Consider the following 21087-nt stretch of genomic DNA (forward strand, 5'->3'; position numbering starts at 1 on the left):
TCCGCAAAAACTCAAAACCTGTCCAATAAAATTATGATCTTGTACTCGTTAACCGTTGGATCGTTATGAGATTTAGATGCCTAGTTTGCAATTCAATTCCGCACACCTTCACCGTTGAGATTTGTGAGATATTATTTATGGAGAGAGAAAAGTGAATTGCATGAAAAGAGTATAAAATGAATGCTTTAATTTCTCCTCTTTATCTCTTATGTGTAATTATTATATTATCCTGTATTATTAGCCTTTAATCATGTAAATCAATTTGTTTCTAGTCTAGAATAATCTTAAGAGTTTCATTTGGAGAATTAATTTGTATAACTCAATTTTAAGAGATTTTTGTTATAATTCTTTTATATATATTTATGTCTTGACAAAGTATGAAATACAGAACCTAAATATTCTGTCATATAATCCTTTATTTTTAGGTGATGAACTCAAGGCATGCACCGTAGCACGTGAATTTGCAAACATTCTCCGAGTTTGTACAAGGCGAGGTAACTGGTCGGTAGAGATCAATATAAAATGCAAACCTTATTATTATTAAAATTCTATTGTGTAAGAAGAGTTGGTGTCTTAGAGACACATATAGATGACAATAACCTATATCGGAAACATCACAGGAAACTTCACATAACGCAGCTAACTACCCAATTTAAGTTATCATCTAAACAACTAAATGAAAGTTTACAAATTGAATCACCTTGTGCACAAGGATAAGTTTTTTCTTTTTTTTTTTTTTATCATTTGCCATGAAGTAAAAGCAGATTGCCATTAACTGAACGCCAGAGGGTTTACACCGCTTGCCCATTAACTGATAAATAAATATCTTTTATTTTAAATCAAAGTAATGGAAGAAAGTTTTTTAATCCAATCTTAAGAAATTAAATGCACGAATAGGAAATCTTAAGAAATCAAATTTGAGGATAAGGTACGAAACCCACGATCTGTTAGTTATAAATAATTATAATTTTTTTTTAAAAAAAAAGATAAGGTAGTTTTTTTTAGGAAAACGACTGTTCGTTCATGAGTACGAGAAATTAGTTTCACGATGAAACAATAATAGTTTCATGTAATATCTTTTAATTTAATTTTATATGCATAACACGGTGTTATTATGATTAAAAAGTACAGTGAGTTGATCAATCCAATAACTTGTTCTTTGAACTAATTAATGTGAATCCCTTTTTTTATTTACTTTTATATGCATAACATGATGTGGTCTATAATTATTATAATGAGAAGATTTCAATTTAGTATACACTTTTTGTTAGACATTTTTATCTTTAATTTTCATTAAACAATTATCACCGTTCATTCTTGTATTTTATTTAACCTCTTTTTGTTTTTTGATTTTTTTTTTTACAAAGAAACGCTCATATAATTTCATTGCTAACAAGAGAGTGAATACATGCTGGAATGAAATAAAAAAACATGTAAGCTAACATAAAATCTCTGACTAAGACATAAATAACTTGATTGGCTTGCCTTGAACAAACTTTACTGAAAAGTGTTGTAAATGAGATAGTTCATTCTTACATGTCATTGTTTGTATAACAGCTTCGCTTCACAGCATCAACAATATAAGCTTGCAATCAGATTTGAAAATCACATGAGATAGATTGAAATCAATTGTCCATTTGATGATAGCATGCTAATGCACCAGCTTCAATAGATGAGATGCTTCCTCGACAACAGATCGTTTTTGCAGACAAACAAGTGAAAAACTACCATGATGATCGAGGTTTATCCTAACTGCCACAGGAGGTTTGCATTTTGTTTTTTAAAAGATATATAAAGAGACACTAAATATCTCTCCTTTTCCTAATTTTAACTAAAAGTGATAGTTAATCAAACTAAATTAAGTTGATATTTTTCTTTATTTTTTTTTATTTATATAAACAACATACAATGAAAAACTAAAAACTTGCATTCGAACTTATTATGTGAATCCCTTTTTATTTATTTTTTAATACATAACATGGTGTCATTTTGACTAAAAGTAATAGATCAAACTAAGTTAAGTTGACATTTTTCTTTAATTTTGTTTTATTACTATTATGCACGACTTTGGATGAAAAATTCAAACTAATTAATGTGAACCGCTTTTTAATTTATCTTTATATACAAAACATGATGTCACTTTAAAAGTGACAATTGACCAAACAAAATTAAGTTGACATCTTTCTTTAATTTTGTTTATTATTATTATATGCCATTTTGATTTAAAGAGACATTTACGTAGGCCAAGAAATACAAATTCTGTTATAAGGAGCCTTCGACTACAACGACTGATAGCAACACCTTTATCTAAGGGCCTTCTCTATTCAAGTGTGGATTTTCAATCCTTATGTTATGTAATGTTGCTTGCTTTGATGTTAAAAAAAAATTTTATGTTGCTTGCTAAAGCGTTTTTTTTTTGGGTGCAAATTAGTTCGATGCCCGAGTTATCATAAGGTAAGCCCAAATGCTATCACAGGAAATTAATTCTGCTTGATTTGTTTAAACAAAAATAATTGAAAAGCATAAAGCATTACTCCATTCCACACTGTCGATGGCTTCCTCATCTCTTTTTCAGTCTCTCCCTTTCTCTCTCAAAACCACTAAACCCTACGCGCTTCCCAAACCCGCCGCCAATTTCGTAATCCGCGCCCAATCCCCCCTCACTCAGAACACCAACGCCGCCTCCTCCGCCTCCAAGCATCGCCGCCCCGCCGACGAGAACATCCGCGACGAGGCCCGCCGCATCAATGCTCCCCACGACCACCACCTCTTCTCGGCCAAATACGTCCCTTTCAATGCCGACCCTTCCTCCTCCACGACGGAGTCCTACTCGCTCGACGAGATCGTCTACCGCTCCCAATCCGGTGGCCTCCTCGACGTCCAGCACGACATGGACGCCCTCAAGCGCTTCGACGGCGAGTACTGGCGCAACCTCTTCGACTCTCGCGTCGGCAAGACCACCTGGCCCTACGGCTCCGGCGTCTGGAGCAAAAAAGAGTGGGTCCTCCCTGAGATCCACGACGACGACATCGTCTCCGCCTTCGAAGGAAACTCCAACCTCTTCTGGGCCGAGCGTTTCGGCAAACAGTTCCTCGGCATGAACGATTTGTGGGTCAAACACTGCGGAATCAGCCACACCGGCAGCTTCAAGGATCTCGGCATGACCGTCCTCGTTAGCCAGGTCAACCGCTTGAGAAAAATGAATCGCCCCGTCGTCGGTGTCGGTTGCGCCTCCACCGGTGACACCTCCGCCGCTTTATCTGCTTATTGCGCTTCGGCGGCGATTCCTTCCATTGTGTTTCTGCCTGCTAATAAAATCTCGCTTGCTCAACTTGTTCAGCCTATTGCCAATGGTGCCTTTGTGTTGAGTATCGACACTGATTTTGATGGTTGCATGCAGTTGATCAGAGAGGTCACTGCTGAGTTGCCTATTTATTTGGCTAACTCTCTCAACAGTTTGAGATTGGAAGGGCAGAAAACTGCTGCTATTGAGATTCTGCAGCAGTTTGATTGGCAGGTTCCTGATTGGGTCATTGTGCCTGGTGGCAACCTTGGCAACATTTATGCCTTTTACAAAGGCTTCAAGATGTGTCAAGAGCTTGGTCTTGTGGATAAGATTCCAAGGCTTGTTTGTGCCCAGGCTGCCAATGCTGATCCTTTGTATTTGTACTTTAAATCCGGCTGGAAGGAGTTTAAGCCTGTGAAGTCAAGCACTACCTTTGCCTCTGCCATTCAAATTGGTGATCCTGTTTCCATCGACAGGGCGGTTCACGCCCTAAAGAGTTGCGATGGGATCGTGGAGGAGGCCACCGAGGAGGAGTTGATGGATGCTACGGCGCAGGCAGATTCCACTGGGATGTTTATCTGCCCCCACACTGGGGTTGCTTTGACTGCTTTGTTTAAGCTCAGGAACAGTGGGCTTATTAAGGCCACTGATAGGACTGTGGTGGTTAGCACTGCTCATGGCCTCAAGTTCACTCAGTCCAAGATCGATTACCATTCTAAGGACATCAAGGACATGGCTTGCCGCTATGCTAACCCTCCCATGCAAGTCAAGGCTGATTTTGGGTCGGTTATGGATGTTTTGAAGACGTATTTGCAGAGTAAGACTCATTAGGTTAGCATTGCAACTTTTTCTCCTCTCTTCCTGAGTTTGCTGCTGATTATTTACTTACTATTATTAGCCACTTCTACTCCTGTTTTGTCTTTTCTATAAGCTAGGTTTGAGTATTGTAGTAATTTGCCTGCTGCATTATGTATGCTGTGCTCCATATTGGGGCATCTTAGTATTTGTTGTAGATTTTCTTTGTTGAGCATTTAATATAATAGCTCAAGTAGAAAAAAATTAATTGGATACAATGAGGGAGGAATGCACATTGTTGGCTTGTTATTACTGGATTCCAGACCAGACCACGCCATCCCCAAAAGAAAATAATTCCAAAAAATATAATTAGAACAGATTTCTTTCACTTTCATGTTATGCTGTTGGCATTAAGCTAAGTGTGGGTATTACCAAGCAACTCTATGCAATCTGTGACAAGTAATTAAATCAAGAAATAAAAAATTACAGCGAAGGAGCGGCATTGTTGGACTGAGTCACATTGCTATGTAGTCATATTTCGTTGAATTAAGTGAAGGCAGAACTACAGCTATTAATTGATGCCACACACATTGAAGTAGTAGGCAATTTATACGCTCCATCTTGTACTTTCTAGTTCCTACACAAATGAATTTTTCTTTGCCATCAAGTAATAGTATTTTATTGTATCAAGCTTGCGTATAAAAGGCCATCAATTTTATCGTGTGATGTACGAATGGAGTTGAATGAAATATAGTGTGTTGAATACCTTCTTTTCCTCTGCTTTTGTTTGTGTGCGTTTGGTTTACTGTTATTATGTACCACTTGCAATTATGATTTGTGATCTCAATAAAGGCCCCGTGACTACTGAATTGTTGAGTTGAAGACAGTGTTTGTAGTGAGGGATAGGTGAAATTTTTGTATGGAAAGTATGCCTTCGAGGCAATAGCAAATTGGAATTACATTTTTTAGTTCAACTTGCATTAGTTATGAACACTCAGATTCTATATTAATTGGTAAATTACTGTATTGTTCACTTCCTTCAATTAGTCCATTGATATAATCTAGTCTTTCAAATTCCGTGGTGCATAACCAGCATACTTGAAATTCTGGGCAAGTAACCTATTTTAAGAGCAAACCAGTTACTCTTGGAAGATACTTCATCCAGTCCTCACCCTTTCTGTAGCTGAGGTTATTTGTACGCAAAAGGTTTCACAAAAGAAAAAGCGTAGAGATTAATCTGGTTTTTTTCCGCGTCGTTGTAAATTTCTTTTACAGTAGATAATATAATTCTCTTTAAAAAGAAATTCGCCTGTGTGCCCAGCCATATTTTACAACATATTCAAATTCATTACAACTAAATAACTGATACAAATGCCACTGGTGGTTCTATAACTTTTTTGCTGAAGGAAATTGGATAGAGTTTTTCGTATAAGATTGAGTAAAACATTTCCCTTGTATCATACTGATCTTTCTTGAGACTAGTCTATTTTAAAAAACTACACATACCTCTATGTATGGTTTCTTTGGGCAGAGTTTCTTTAGGTTCAAAGGAAGAATTGTATAGGTTTTCAAACTAGAATCTAGCGAGAAGGATGGTGAAAATCAAGAATATACGAGGGAGGATTGAGCATTTTGCTTCTTAATATTTCCACTCGACACATTGCTCTTTGGAGGAACTGTTGCCTAAACTTTGTGTGTAAGCAGACCAATCATAGCAGGGTGAATCGTTGACTGCAGAAGCAGTGCCAAAGGAAGTGTTAATCATATGATATCAGAATTTTACATTAAAAAATGCTAGCAACACATTTTTTATTAGGGTTATGTTCTTTTTAACACACTCTTCTATTAATTAAAATTCATTAGAAATTAAAAAAATCATTAAATAAGAAATGAAGCCAATCAAAATTTATGGGTTTTTAGTAAGTTTCAACTAATAGAGAAAAGGGTGTTTATAAAATAGTGTTAAAGAATTTATTGTTAGCATTTTTCTTTTAACAGTAATGAAGTGGCAACATAAAAAAGTAAACATTTCAAGCGTGCAATGTATACATTAATAATAAGTAAAACTGAAATGCGGCTCTACATGTGCAAAAACTATTTTTCAAAAGAACTAATCCTCCTATTTCTCTGTATGAATTTGGACTGAAATGTATTAATGGGAACAAAAGAATTCCCTTCAGAACAAGTCTCAAAAGAATAGAAAAACAAACAAATCAAAGAATTAATTCATCAATTTTGCACCTTAAATTCTACTTGGTCCAGCTTCTGGTTTTGGTGAAGAACGTAGATTGGACGTACCAATCCCTTGCTTCTCCTCCCTTAAACCTGCTCTGAATAGGATAGAACAACAAGATTTCACTTTCAGGTTCTCCGCCATCTTCATTGCTCGGTGAGTCCACAATTTCATCTTCCAAATCTGGCGAATCACTACTCGAGCTACTAATGCTATCTATTCTAACAAAGTCACCCTGCACCCGGAACTTCCACGCCGGCATCTTGAATGGCGGTGGCGGCGGCTCATTACCAGCAACAACCGCATTTTCCTCCAAAGCATAGAAATCCTCTCTCTTGTTTGGTCTAAGGGAAGTAGCCACAACACCCCCACGAACCGGTTCGGTTTTGGATAATGAAACATGCGATGATGAAGCGGTGTTAAGTTTCTTGCGCTTGCTTTTCTTAGAAGAAAACATATTATGAAAAACTGAGGAAGCTTGTGAAGGAATGCTCTTAACACTTTCAACGCTTCCTAATTGTCTTCGTTTCTTCTTCTTTCCCTTCAAAGATGTCAACAACTCGTTAGTTGCACTTGTTCTCTTATTATTATTCTCCCAACTCCTCCTCTCCGCCGTTACTCCTTCGCCGCCACTTCTATGTTCATGACGCTTTCTTCTTCCAAGTCAAATCCGCGGTAACCGTTAACGTGCGTGTCGTCGTAGAATCGCCACCGTTCATCGGCGGCCATCCACGGCGAATCTTGCCGGAGATCCGGGTGGGAGTTGAAACTCCTGAGCCTGTTAAACGATTTGTACGGCGGCGTTCGATCTGATTCCTCGTACCATGGTCGCAGTGTTGGAGGGGTTGATTTGTCGTATTCGTGGGGCGTGTCGGAGGTGTTGTTCCTGCTGAGGAAGCCACAGAGAATGACGAAGAGGATAAGCACGAAGTTGAGGGAATCCCAGCTCTTCTCGACCGAATTGGGTTTGAAAATTTGGGTGGTGAAAAATTGCAACGTGGGAATTATGACCAGAGTGAATGCGAGTGCAATCACCAGAATGCACATGAGAAGTGCACTGGAGCTCAGGAACAGCGAGTAAGAGCGGCGCAGGCGGCGGCCACCGCCGCTTTCCGTCCAGAATGGTGGCCACGTGTCTTCTTCTTCTTCTTCTTCCATTTTGGTTTTCCCGTAACGTGATCAAGTGATTGATGTTCTGAGAGTTGGTGCGGACGAAAATGGTCTTTTAATTCTCGAGCACGATTGCTTTGGTTTCATTCTTCCTTTTTGTGTTCTTTGCTTGCTTATATACACCTGAATACGTCATTATTATTTAATATAAAGTTATGACTTTTGATGTGCATGTTATATGTTGTTTTAATTTTTTTTATTTCATGAAAATTAATTTAGACAAGCATTTTCTCCTATCAGTTGATTGAGATTTTTTCTTACTGCAATTGAAAAATTATTAAGTGGTATTGATTATTATGATTCTAACTATAATCAAATGTTATTATGAGTATTTTCTTTAAAATTGAAAACTTAAATGCAATTCATATAAAGATTGATTGAAATTATAAATATATAGTGATTGAAAATCATCTAATAAATTTTTGAATAGATTAGAGGGAATGTCAACTAGAATGACGGATTTCAAAAGAGTTAGTATATTATAACAATTTTACTTTATTTATCTCTCTTTTTTTAATTATATAAATATATATAATATAAATGCAATTTCTTCTATATGTATAACTAAGAAACTGTTGGCAACTCAGTGTTGGCTGTATCGCGGAAATGACAGCCAAATAGAAAATGGTGTAAACAATGTCCATGTGCATTTTGAAATTGTCAAATTGAGGGGGAAAAAAGAAAAAGAAAAAAGAAGGTTGTGAATAACATTATTTTTATTTGATTCTTGCAAACTATTACAAAGGACCAATCAATCATTGGACTAACTCAATTCATGCCATATCACGTAATCACGTTACCTATCGATCAAGTTTATAATAATATCATCATTCTCTTAAAAAAAAAGTTTATAACAATATCATTGCGAAATAGCTACCACTGTGTTTTTTTTTTTTCAATTTTGTTTTTTCCATCACGCCCTGGATTTTTCTATTAATATTGTACTTCTTGGTCTTACTTGTGAACATGACTTGGGTGAAGACATTAAAATATGCTGAGCTGGTAATGATATTTTAAAAAAGAGTAATACACTAAACTAGTCCATCAAGTTTTTATTAGTTGTATCTATAATTATAAAAAAAATATAGGTTTGGATTTTCGCAGTTATAGTTCAATTTAGTTCTTAAAAATCATAATACTACAGTTGGTTCAATTTAGTTCGGTATAATTCTTAATTTTATTTATTTTTTTGTCAAACTTTATTTATTTTTCAGTTAAACTTAAAATTAATCAAACTCATTTTTTTTTCTGATGAATCAATGGGTTAAGATAAAAAAAATTAAGAATTAAATTAACTTATGCACATAAAAACAAGAAACCATTGCATGTGAACTAACCGAAGGGGCTGGTTTTAATTTAATAAGTGATTTTGAATTTGAGCTTAAGTATATAATTGTATTAAATATATATATAAAAAACTTTGTTGCTTAGTTACATTTGGTTTATAAAAAGAAAATTAGAAACTAAAACTTCTTTTTCATAATTTTAGAGGAAGTAATTATTATTTTATAATTGTAATTTGTAAGACTAATTCGATAGTTTATTTAAAAAAATATAGTTTACTTAAAGGTAAAGAATAAACCTTTGTATTAGTTTTTTTTGTTTTGTTTTAAAGTTAACCTTTGTATTAGTTTGAGCATTATTGTATTTTTTATTTAAATTTATTTGGATTTTTTATTTGTTAATAACTATTTTCATTTCATGTATAATAAGTGTTGTCTCAAATGAAAGCACATAAGGTTTATTCAAATGATTTTTTTATATTTGAGGTATAATATATATATATATATATATATATATATATATATATATATATATATATATATATTATTGATTAAGAAAAAAGACTTATAATTTCACTTTAGTTTTATCTGGTTTAAATTTTGTGAGATTTTTTTTAAAATAGTTGATTAATTATTTTTAAAAATAAATAAATAAATTTGATCCTGCGGCCGATTGTATTTTTTCTACTCAAAACTCTCAACATATTATTTTCAATCTAAATATGAGGACACTTAAGTTGGAATTGTGATATGGGATAATTTTAAAGATTAAAAGTAAAAATTTTAGTAGAAATTTAATAAAATTATAAGATATAAGATGATTTTTTTTAACAGCAAAGATTAAGGTTTGACAAGGAAATCAAAATAATAAAAATATATATATTAAAAGGAAGTTTTAAAAGATATATTGCATAACTACTAAACGAATGAGAGCACTAAATTATAAACATATAATAATAATAATAATAATAATAATAGTAATAATAATAATAATAATAATAATAATAATAATAATAATAATTAGTCACAATGTATTATTAATGTTTGGATATATTTGTTGCACTTTTTATACTTTTAAGAACTAAATTTTGCATTTGTAAGCGGAGTGGAAAGACGAAAAATAAAAAAAATATCATGACAAATATGCTCTTACTTTGACAATCCACGTTTACAATCATTTCCGTGACAAATTTGTCCCCTCTAGGTCATGTATGCTATTTTATTAACGTGATGGACGGAAGTTAACAGCAGAACATATTTATTTGTTACACTTTTTACATTTTGAAGACTAAATTTTATATTTTTATTTTTTAAAGACACATTCATAAAAAAATGTATTTTTTTTAGGGTTAAAGTGATTAGAGGCTTTCGTACTTATATACACCAACTGTAAGGGAATTTTGTTATTTCTCCTCTGAGATTTAGCATAGGTAGGTTCTGCTAATTATGTCTCTTTTGAAATCAATTTAATTCTCGTATATACAGGCGCACGCACACAGACTGTAATATCGTAACTCCCCAGTTTGTCTTGTTAATGTTCTCTTCGTTGTCATTCCAAACATTTCCAAATTTCAATTATGGGTTATCAGGGAAGTAAAACACTCCGTGTCTCTATATATTTTAAATAAAAGAAAGAAGAAAGGTTTAGAAGTTAAAAAAAAAAATAAGAAAAGGAGGTAACCAATTAAAAAGTAGTGGACAATTGTTATAAGAGGAATAAACTGAAGATGGATAAAATTGTTTAAAAAATATATATATCAAATGCGATAATTCTTATTATTACTAATTATAGATTATACATATATATGACTGCAGTTTGAATATGCTAAAGTTGGATTTACAGTAAGATCCAACTAAGATATACATGTTGAGAGAGAGAGGCCAACTATTGAATTGTTTGAGAACATGTTTCAAACAAGTTAATATACAACTGTTTTCAGGTGTGTTCCCCCCAAAGATAGTAAAAGGGTTAAAAACTCCATACACGTAAATTAATGGGACGATAACCATATTGGTTATTGTTCTCAGATTTCTTTTTCAAACAAAGCAACGCTCTTAATCATGGCTTCAAATGCAGGAGAAGAAGAGTCTACCGTGATCGCCATTGATAGCGACCGGAACAGCCTACACGCCGTCAAGTGGGCTGTGGAACATCTTTTGAAGAAGAACGCTTCTTGCACCCTCATTCACGTCAGAACCAAGACTTTGTATTCACGTAGTTACCCGAGCCTCATCTCTTATTATTTGCCTCAAACTTGTAACAATATATTTTCCCCGTGAATAGAACTTGATAATTAAGTTATGTTTTTAACTAATTGCTTCCATAATTATTCATATATTTAGACAAGGTTTTTAAAAAACTGACTACAACTCCAATTGTGATTGCAATCACATTTTTTGGAATCTTTAGGATTGCTTTGAAAGTATAATGTGACTGTATTGACAGTATTTGTTTGTAATTTTTTTTTTTTAGTGTTAAGAGTTACAAAGGAAGTTGTAATCACTGTCGTCATAATTTAAATTCTTGAATAAATGAACTTAATTAATTAGCTTCATTTTTTAGGATATATGGATCAATTTTTTTATTTATTTATGCAGATGATTTTGAGGTTATCCCTAAACAAGGTCGTCTGCCAACAGAAGAAGAATTGCACCAATTTTTTCTTCCCTTTCGAGGATTTTGTGCACGAAAAGGGGTGCGTAATGGCCATGGCCATGATACAACTGCTTAACTATAAATTAAGCGCATTTGAAGTCTCCTATATGTGCTTTTCATTGCTGTACTTCACAAGTTCAAACTCCTCATTCCTTACTTTTAATCAAAAAGGACCTATGTAATTATCATATATAGTATATGATTATGAACATTGAATATTTCAGATCGTAGCCAAGGAGTTAGTCCTGCATGACATTGACGTTTCAAATGCGCTTACTGATTACATCATTGACAACTCTATCAGCAATATCGTTGTTGGCGCTTCCCGCTGGAATGCTCTTATAAGGTCCTTCTTTTTCTCTCAAGACACTATATATGCTCTGTATAGTACAAAATGTCATTTCCATATTTTGACGATATTGATCATTTACAATTACACGGTCTCTTCCTTTGCCATAGCCCAAGTTAACAAGAAATAGACTCTTATTGTACCCTTTGCTTGATTCAGAAATGGCAAGATTAGTTTCATCACTTCTTAATAGAATATTGAACCTATAATTTAATAAACAACTATAAAATTTTATTCTATTTTACCTGCTTTTGGAAAAATTGGTTTTTTTTTTTTAAGCTCGGAGGAAAAGACTTTTTCTCTCTCTTTGAACTAATAGTCTTGCTAAATGTTGACCATAGGAAATTTAAAGATGCAGATGTGGCAACAAGCTTAGTCAGATCTGTGCCAGAGACTTGCACGGTGCATGTTATATCAAAAGGAAAAGTGCAGAATATTCGACCTGCAGGCCATTCTCAAAATATTAGTAACGCACTATCAAAATCTTTAAAAGGCATCAAAGGAAGTTTTCAGTCTGAAGATTTAAACAGGTGCGTGCTTGCACAAGTTTTACACTGACAACTTCCATAATCCTTTAAGCTATTGTGTTCAAAATATTTTACGATTTGATGCTGGAAAATAAAATGTTGATGAATTATTAAGTTGTTGTCCTGGACTTGTGCATTAAAATCGGTAACAATACTTTCCAACTTCACTGCAAACCTTAACTGTTTACTACTAATGCATTAGCTTAATATAAATATATCTCCATAAATGGAAAACAAGTTTAGTATATTTTTATTACAAATTATTGACAGTTAAACTCTTAGTTTCTACGCAAGTGAATCAATTACTTTTATCAAATTAATAGAGACAAAGGAGAATAGTGATGAGTGAGAGTTAATAGATTTCCCGTTTTCATCATAATTTTTTTTGTTTTGCTGATCATATTTTGGTTCTTAGAAGATGTTATTGCATTTTTGACACTATTAAGTGTACAGAAAATCGGTCAAGTATGGACATAAGCAAGGCTCAAACAATGATGGGGTATCTTTGGTGACACCACGTATGACCAATGGAGAGACTACTTCTCCAAAACTATCAGATGAAAGTTGCTCCTCACAAAATTCATCCAATCGAAGTTCCCTAACGGGTGATACTTCAAAGCTGCTTGGTTATCAATTGACTGAGATGTCACCTGAAAACCAAGATGTAGTCGAAAATTCAGGCAGTTACACTTTTAGGAGCAATTCTTGTAAAATATCCCAAGTAAGTAACATTATTATATACAACTTTTATATGACAAGGCTACTTACTTTTAGCATAATCTTACACCTTAAAAAACAATAATTTGGCATATAGATTTTGTAATCTTGTCCTACATATTAAAAATAGAATGGGGCATGAGGGTTAGATACATACCCCCTATTTGGCTATCATAAAATATACAGATAAGCATAAAGTAATTGGCCTTGGTGTATGCATATTCATTTCTTTCAATCTATTAGTTGAACTCGCTAAACTGTAATTGTTGAAACGACTAAAAGTGATTAATCACACAACAAATTGTTCTCTAGTCAACTCATTTGATATTTTTATCTTTCCTCTATCACCTACTTTGAAAATTGTATTGAACAATTTGGTTGTTTGGTTTTGCTTTTAGTTTCAATCTTAAATGTTGCATTGGCTTTGGGATTTTCTGCACATTTTTTCATTCATAAGTGGACAATTAAAGCTTGGTTATCTTACAGAAAAGCTTGGAAATAGAAAAAAGGAACCCAAAACTAGAACTAGAGAGAAAGACAAAGAAGTGTAATTCGACCCGTAGGGAAACCACAACAACACATAAGGTAGTATTGTGTTATAAATTTAAACTCACCCTATGGCTTTCAGAGTAATACACCAAAAACGATAATTTAAAAAAGATTGGTATTGTCATTTAGGCAATGAAGCATGAAAAGTTTACGCAAAAAGAAGATGCAGTTAAAGCTTGGCTTCCTGAAGAGGCTACATTGACTTTGACAGAGGTAGAAAGGAAGAAAACCAAGGCATCTATGGAGTCAGCTGAAATGTTAAAATGCCTAGCAGAAATGAAGAGTCACAAGGGAAAACAAACTGGAATAAGAGCCATGCATGAGGAAGAAGAGAGGAATAAAGCATTAAATGCTAGTGCTTGTAATAACAAAATTTTATTTAAAAGATACAATATTAAAGAAATTGAAGTTGCAACTAATTACTTTGACAATGCCCTCAAAATCGGTGAAGGTGGTTATGGACCTGTTTTTAAAGGAGTGCTTGATCACACTGAGGTTGCAATCAAGGCCCTCAAACCAGACATATCCCAAGGGGAGAGGCAGTTTCAACAAGAGGTGACCATACTTCTCACTTTGTGTGTGTGTGGTGGGGGGAGAGGGTGAGAGAGAGTGTTTTAAAATTGATTCAATTGCATCATCTAATTTTTAAAATTGATTCAATTTATTTTTTTTGTCTAAATTAAATTAACGATATTAAAAAATATATATTTTGTGATGGTTTAAAATCATTTAGTGATAGTTTTAAACTATCACAAAGTATAATTTTTAAATATCATTATCTTAATTTTGACTGTAAAATCAAATTAAATTGTTTTTAAAAATTAAAAGGTTAAATTGAATTTAAAAAAAATTAAAAGATGAAATTAAATCTAAAAAATAAATTAGAAGATTAAAAACTAATTTAAGCTTTTATTTGACAACATATGTTAGTATTTTCATTTATTATTTTTGAAATTGGTAAAATGCAGGTTAATGTTTTGAGCACAATAAAGCATCCAAACATGGTTCAACTGCTAGGTGCCTGTCCAGAGTACGGGTGCCTTGTATATGAGTACATTGAAAATGGTAGCTTAGAAGATCGCCTCTTCCAAAAAGATAACACTCCAACAATTCCATGGAAAGTTCGATTCAAAATAGCATCAGAAATTGCCACTGGCCTTCTTTTCCTTCACCAGACAAAGCCTGAGCCGGTTGTGCATCGTGATCTCAAGCCAGCAAACATTTTGTTGGACCGCAACTATGCGAGCAAGATCACTGATGTGGGTTTGGCAAGGCTAGTTCCTCCTAGTGTAGCCAACAAAACCACTCAATACCACAAGACAACTGCAGCTGGTACATTTTGCTACATTGACCCAGAATATCAACAAACTGGACTATTGGGTGTAAAATCAGACATATATTCATTAGGTGTAATGCTGCTACAAATTATCACTGGAAAACCTCCAATGGGTGTGGCACACCTTGTTGAGGAGGCTATAGACAAAGGTAAACTCCAAGAGGTGCTTGATCCAAATGTCACAGATTGGCCCCTTGAAGAGACTTTATCATATGCTAGGTTGGCTTTGAAGTGTTGTGAGATGAGAAAACGGGATAGACCAGACCTTCGTTCTGTCATTTTGCCAGAGCTGAATCGACTCCGAAATCTGTGAGAAGGAGCCATTTACACTGATATTGTACCCGCCAAATAGGTTAGTGACTAACTTATTGAATTTATTTACACCTACTTATGCTTTGATCAAAACCCAAGTTGATAAAAACTCAGTTTGCAAAACTTCAACATGCATCATACGTATAGAAAACAATTTTATTTTTCTTACAAGATGCACAATATAGTACAAGCCATTTCTAGAAGTCCATTTTTCCAAATTTGTGGCATTTGCCAAAGATTAAGCTAAATCAAACTATGACATAAAAGCTTATCGATCATATCATGTGAATTTCCTAGAAGTTCTTTCAAATTATAATTTTCTATCTTGTACAACCAGGAATAAAATGAATAACAATCCTAATATGGAAATGGAAAATTCAACGTATATCCATATAAGTCGTTTGTGGAAACCAGGCCACTTACCATCAATTGGGAAAATGAACATGAAGGATGCTTATCAAAGCTGCTGGTCATTTGTAGATGGCTCAAGTCTGTTGTCCCAACAAAATCTTATTGCCATTTTAAAGAAACATCTTTCTCAGAAGTCATGAGTTCCTATAATTTATGTCTTCTTTCTATTATTAGCAAGGAACATCAATAGATGACCCATTTTCATGTTGTTAATTTTTTTTTTCTTGCACGGGTTTCTAATTAATCATAGTAAGAGACAAGGAGAACTGTTGTCACCCAGCACTCTCTTACCCTTGTTCACTTTGTACAGTACATATCTACTTATAACTTCAATCTCCAGAGAGTGGTCTGCGCCTATAATATTTTTTTCATTATATATTTGTATAAATATGAATTAAGATCAATTGACCACATTTATTAATTATAATCGTAATATTCGTACTAGTAAGAAGTTTAGACATGCTTAGTTAAGGAATTATTTTGAAGAAAAAATTACTAACTTAAAATTATTAATTTGATAAATTACAAAATTAATAGATAAGTTAGTTAAAAGTTGATAAACAAGTTAGTAATAAAATTAGAATATTTAATAAAAACCGACAGAGTAAATGATAAGTGTAAAATGCTATTAAAAAATACATTTAGAATATGTTGTATAAGACAAATTAGCTAATACTAGTACAAAAAATGTTTTTAACATAAGAATTTTACCAAGTTGGCTTTGATTTGTACAACTCAACAATCTTACCGTGTTTGCTATGTCAGTAAGACTTTTGAGATTAGTTTTTGAGATTGTTACGTCGTACAAACAATCTAAAAAATATTTTTTTTATACCAATTCTAAAATAATGATTGTTAAATGTTTATTTCATTATTAAAAAATTACAAATATTTTATTTCATTGCACAAAGAAATAATCTAAAAAATATTGTTTAAAGTAAATACACTGATTACAACTAAAGTTTTGTGAAATTACATAAATAATTCTTTCTTTTACTTCTATACTAACTGCCTTAATTTTTGAAAAATATACATTGACATTCTTTTATATATTATGCTAACCTCTCTTAGTTAATTGAAAAATATTACATCAAATTTTCCTAAAAAAAGTTATTGTAAAATTTTATAAAAAAATTGTATAATTACACAAAACCTCCCGGTGTTCAGTGTAATTTTTTTCTACTTCTAGATTTTTTTTTAAATGACAAAACTTTCTAAATTAGTTATACTAAGAATTAATTTAGAAATATAATTTTATATATTGGTTCTTAGTATAATCGATGTAGAAAATTCTAAAGTTTTCTAATTGAAACAATGTGCTCATATTTTCCTTCTTACTCCAACTTTTTAACTCTCATTCTCTGGTTTGATGATGTCTAGAGGAAAATATTTCAAAGTTGATGTACCATGTACGTTTGAAATTTTTCTCTCCCTAATTTTAACTTCAGTTTTAAACCCTACTTTCACCTCTGTTATCTCTCTCATGGAAGGCACATGCATGTTTTGTTCAAAGATTCCAAATAGTGTGCTTAAGACTCACTATCTGAAGTTAATTTACACTGCATTTCAATTACAAATTGTCATGTAATGGAAAATTATTAATTTTTACAATAATTATTTCAAATTATATATGTTCAGTTGAATATAAAGAAAATAAAGAAAAACACAAACAATATTTCCTTTTCTATTTGCTTAAAGAAAATGAAAAAAAGAAGTTTCTCGTTTTCGATTAGAACCGGAAATAAAAAAATCTAACCGAACCGAACCGGACCCTTAACGCGCCGCCATACTCCAAATCATAACCCTCCACACAGCGTCGTTCTTCTGCAATTCTCTGATTCATTCCTTTCTCTCTCAAAACCCTAACCCTAACCCCAATCCCCAGAGTCTGGAAGCCTCTCCAATGGCGTACCAGACCCCCGATCAAGATTCAGGTTCCGATCCGAAGACCCCAACGCGCCTCTACAACCCCTACAAGGATCTCGAAGTCCCCATTCGCAACCTCTACCAGCTCCCAACCTCCCCGGAGTACCTCTTCGTCGAGGAGGCCCGCCGCAAGCGCCGATCCTGGGGCGAGAACCTCACCTTCTACACCGGCTGCGGCTACCTCTCCGGCGCTGTCGGTGGCGCCGCCTCCGGCCTCGTCGGCGGCGTTAAATCCTTCGAGTCCGGCGACACCGCCAAGCTCCGCGTCAACCGCGTCCTCAACTCCTCCGGCCACGCCGGCCGCGCCTGGGGCAACCGCCTCGGCGTCATCGGCCTCCTTTACGCCGGCATCGAGAGCGGGATCGAGGCAACGAGGGACACCGACGACGTCTGGAACAGCGTCGCGGCGGGACTCGGCACCGGCGCGCTGTATCGTGCAGCGAGAGGGGTGCGTTCGGCGGCGGTAGCGGGCGCCGTCGGCGGCGTCGTGGTTGGAGTCGCTGTCACGGCGAAGCAGGCTTTGAAACGCTACGTGCCTATATGATGAGAACAAAACTTTGTGTGAGCGCTTAATTTTTTTCTTCCTTTTTTTGGGGGGTTACTATCAATTTTGAGCGATTGTTAGGTATAAGCATTATTATACCAGCATGTGGCAGCGTTGCTGTTGCAAACAATTGGTTTTATTATTATGCATTTTTTTTTCAGCTTGATAATGACTAACCTTTCTAATGTAATTTGTCGAAACATCTTGCATGAATAATTGGGACGGCTTTAATGCTGGATATATAGTATCAAGAATATTGTTCCTCTTTCGGTGGATGCAAATGGAAGATTATGTTAACGGTGTCACAAATGTTGTTGTGGTACATGATTTGATAGAAGTAGAGTTGTTAGGATTAGTTTTTGTGATGAAAGAAGCCCGTATTATGCTTGTGTTCCTATGATTAATGAATTCAGGGGATTTGCGTTTTAGATCCAAATAGGTTCTCTGATATTTGTCCAATGCATTGGGTTCCAAGGTTCAGTATAAAGTATGTGTATCTTTTGGTGATTTCTGGTAGAGTATCATTGGAGATTTTTTTTATTTTTTTTATTTTGCAACTTTGGGTATGGTTGTTTTGTGAATGAGCTTTGCATCATTCAACCATGTTTTTGTGCCCTTATTTATACCTTTATATCTTAGGGGGATCAGCTAGAATGTTGTGTTCAATCATTTAAACAATTTAGCTAATAGTGTATTGACAGTGACTGGTATAAGAATTCGATTGTTCTCTATATGAGATAACAAAACATATGCTGTTGTTCTCTGGTTCGACTACATATTATCTTATGAAGCTATCGACTGATAGATTTTGCTTCATTGATAAAACCTTAACTTCCTGCAAGAGAGCAGTTTTCCTGATAAAAGAATGTTTGCACAAGTAATCAGTGTTTTGACAGAATTAAGTTGACATATTTTGCTTCAACTTAGTCACCATTATAGATTTGCTCTTTCCACCCTTTTGGATTCTGGAGTCTAATCTTGTCGTGTATGAACTTCGAGTAATTTGGCTTGCACTTATGATGCAATAAGAACTTAAACATGCTAGTACTTTATTAACTACCCCAATCTCTTACCTCTTAACTGATGCTATTATTGTAGATTATTTTGCCCAAACCTAAGCAATAGAAGTATCCATTGAGCCTTTCTGTCTACTATTACCCATTATGGCTTCTTGTTTGTCTTACTAGGTGTTGTCTAGTGCTATAGTTGACTGAAGAAAAAATTCTGATTAAAGGATGGTGTTGGTTGGTATTCTATATAGTTATATATTGCCTATTAGCACTGAGTTTTTTTTTCCTTTATGTTCTTTTGTCTCATCTATGCAATTCAGTTTGCCTGTGTACCCTTCTGCTAGATTATGATATTTGGTTTCTCCAACATAATAAAAGTTGGCATGGAAACCTACTAGGGTTGGACTAGTTTTTATTTTTATTTTTTTTATCTTTTGTTTGGGGGGTAGGTACTTTGCACATGGGATTCTATGTTCAAAGTTCAAGCCAGCAAAGGTATTAGGTAGTTAGCAACTTCCTGTTAACTTGGGGGATACCTGTGTTTCCTTTGGGATTGGACTTGTTCTTCTCAGTGAATGAAGAAACAAGGTGGGTGGTTATAGGTCATGCTCCATTTCGTTTTAAGCTCATCTGTTGTTGATTATTACAGTTTAATAGGTGTAGCGAGTCCTACTCAGTGGGAAAAGGCTTTGATGGTTGTTTCAGTTCAGTAATCAGTATAGCTTGCATTTTGATAATAGTCTCGTCCTGCTCAAGTGCTCATAACTTGATGAATAATATTGGTTCCTGTTGTCTGTAGATGCCTCGATTTCTTAGAAAAAAGGATGCCTCGATTTATAGTAGGATTATTGGAAACCGGTTTGAAATACAGAGAAAGAGTTAAACATGTGTGGATTGGCTTAATGTAAGAAAACAACAAGAAAACAGATATTGAGGAATGAGGACAAGAGAAAAACTTATGGTTGTGTAAATGCCAACTATGTTTCTCTTTTGTTCGTAAGATCTCAAATTTCATTGTATATTTTTTTTGTTGGACAAGCACCCATAACAGTGGAGATTTGCAATCATCAAGTCAGCTCACTCAATTTGCTTTCGATCTTGGCGTTCTTCTCTAGCTGTTCAGCAAGTTTTTTCTTAAATCATATTTAAAGCAACCACAGTCCTGGCTTATACTTTTTATATACCGAAAGATAAGCCAGAATTTGATAACTGTTAGTGTTGGTCCTATCACATAGTATTATACAAAAGCTATAAATCACGTTTCGTTACTCTAGTATCTATTTACTTGCTTAATTTTTTGTGAAAAGCTCCAGCGTTTATTTTGATCCATACTTGATTATAACACAGCATGACAGCAATATATTGTCAAAATTTACAGATCTTCCTGGAAAATACAATGCAATTTTGCCTTCAGAGGTTAAAGAAATAAAATAATTGGCTAGAGTTACAATCAACCCAGATAAGATATACGCACGTCAACAATTCTCATCCCTTGCCTTAATATCACCGGAAAAGAATTGTCATGGTCTCATGGAGGCGATCTATCTTTACCATAACATGGATTTGGGATTTCAAAATAACTTCTGAATTTTGTAAAAGATAAATAATGAAGTGAACATATTTATACGTCAATGTTTTTATATCAAACATCAAACTAATAAAAAACAATAAATCATATTATATTGCCTTTATATGGGATGTGTCATTCTTTGCATGCGGTCCTAATGACACTTGCACTTGGGGTCAAATTAACCATCAGTCCATCACATGCACATTCATTATTCTCTGTTCATACATCATAGATTGTCCTTTCTGCATGGAATCTGTGTGACACCTCGCATTTTTGAGGATTCTGTGCGATATATATATCCTATAAATTAATTCACGTACTTAGGGTGAAAAAAATGTTAATTCATATTGTTTACTAATATATGTATCATTTTAATTGCAACATTAAAATGATAATAAAATAAAGTGAGTAAG

At 34.2% G+C, this 21087-nt stretch overlaps 3 protein-coding genes and 1 pseudogene across 3 annotated transcripts; 3 read left to right on the forward strand and 1 right to left on the reverse strand.

Moving 5' to 3' along the window:
* Positions 1-2317: 2317 nt before the first annotated feature.
* LOC100813292 (threonine synthase, chloroplastic) lies at positions 2318-5074 on the forward strand. Its single transcript, XM_003542018.5, has one exon. The coding sequence runs from the start codon at positions 2552-2554 to the stop codon at positions 4115-4117; it is 1566 nt and encodes a 521-aa protein (XP_003542066.1). The 5' UTR covers positions 2318-2551; the 3' UTR covers positions 4118-5074.
* Positions 5075-6087: 1013 nt separating this feature from the next.
* LOC100813829 (uncharacterized) lies at positions 6088-7709 on the reverse strand (annotated as a pseudogene).
* A 3119-nt stretch (positions 7710-10828) lies between these two features.
* Positions 10829-15214, forward strand: LOC100814365 (putative U-box domain-containing protein 53). The gene is made up of 7 exons (XM_006595405.3): positions 10829-10982; positions 11366-11463; positions 11648-11769; positions 12114-12302; positions 12753-13020; positions 13695-14120; positions 14534-15214. Exons 1-7 carry the CDS (start codon positions 10829-10831, stop codon positions 15212-15214), a joined length of 1938 nt encoding a protein of 645 aa, XP_006595468.1.
* A 2131-nt stretch (positions 15215-17345) lies between these two features.
* On the forward strand, positions 17346-18258 carry LOC100777112 (mitochondrial import inner membrane translocase subunit TIM23-2). Its single transcript, XM_003543531.5, has one exon. It carries the CDS (start codon positions 17528-17530, stop codon positions 18092-18094), a length of 567 nt encoding a protein of 188 aa, XP_003543579.1. The 5' UTR covers positions 17346-17527; the 3' UTR covers positions 18095-18258.
* Positions 18259-21087: the final 2829 nt, after the last annotated feature.

Source organism: Glycine max, chromosome 13 (assembly GCF_000004515.6).
Source record: "Glycine max cultivar Williams 82 chromosome 13, Glycine_max_v4.0, whole genome shotgun sequence".
Lineage (NCBI taxonomy): Eukaryota > Viridiplantae > Streptophyta > Magnoliopsida > Fabales > Fabaceae > Glycine > Glycine max.

Coding starts and splice junctions, on each gene's coding strand:
- LOC100777112 (XM_003543531.5), top strand. CDS start 17,528: ATGGCGTACCAGACCCCCGATCAAGATTCAGGTTCCGATCCGAAGACC.
- LOC100814365 (XM_006595405.3), top strand. CDS start 10,829: ATGGCTTCAAATGCAGGAGAAGAAGAGTCTACCGTGATCGCCATTGAT. Junction 11,464..11,647: donor GATTTTGTGCACGAAAAGGG/GTGCGTAATGGC, acceptor TGAATATTTCAG/ATCGTAGCCAAGGAGTTAGT. Junction 12,303..12,752: donor CAGTCTGAAGATTTAAACAG/GTGCGTGCTTGC, acceptor TTAAGTGTACAG/AAAATCGGTCAAGTATGGAC.
- LOC100813292 (XM_003542018.5), top strand. CDS start 2,552: ATGGCTTCCTCATCTCTTTTTCAGTCTCTCCCTTTCTCTCTCAAAACC.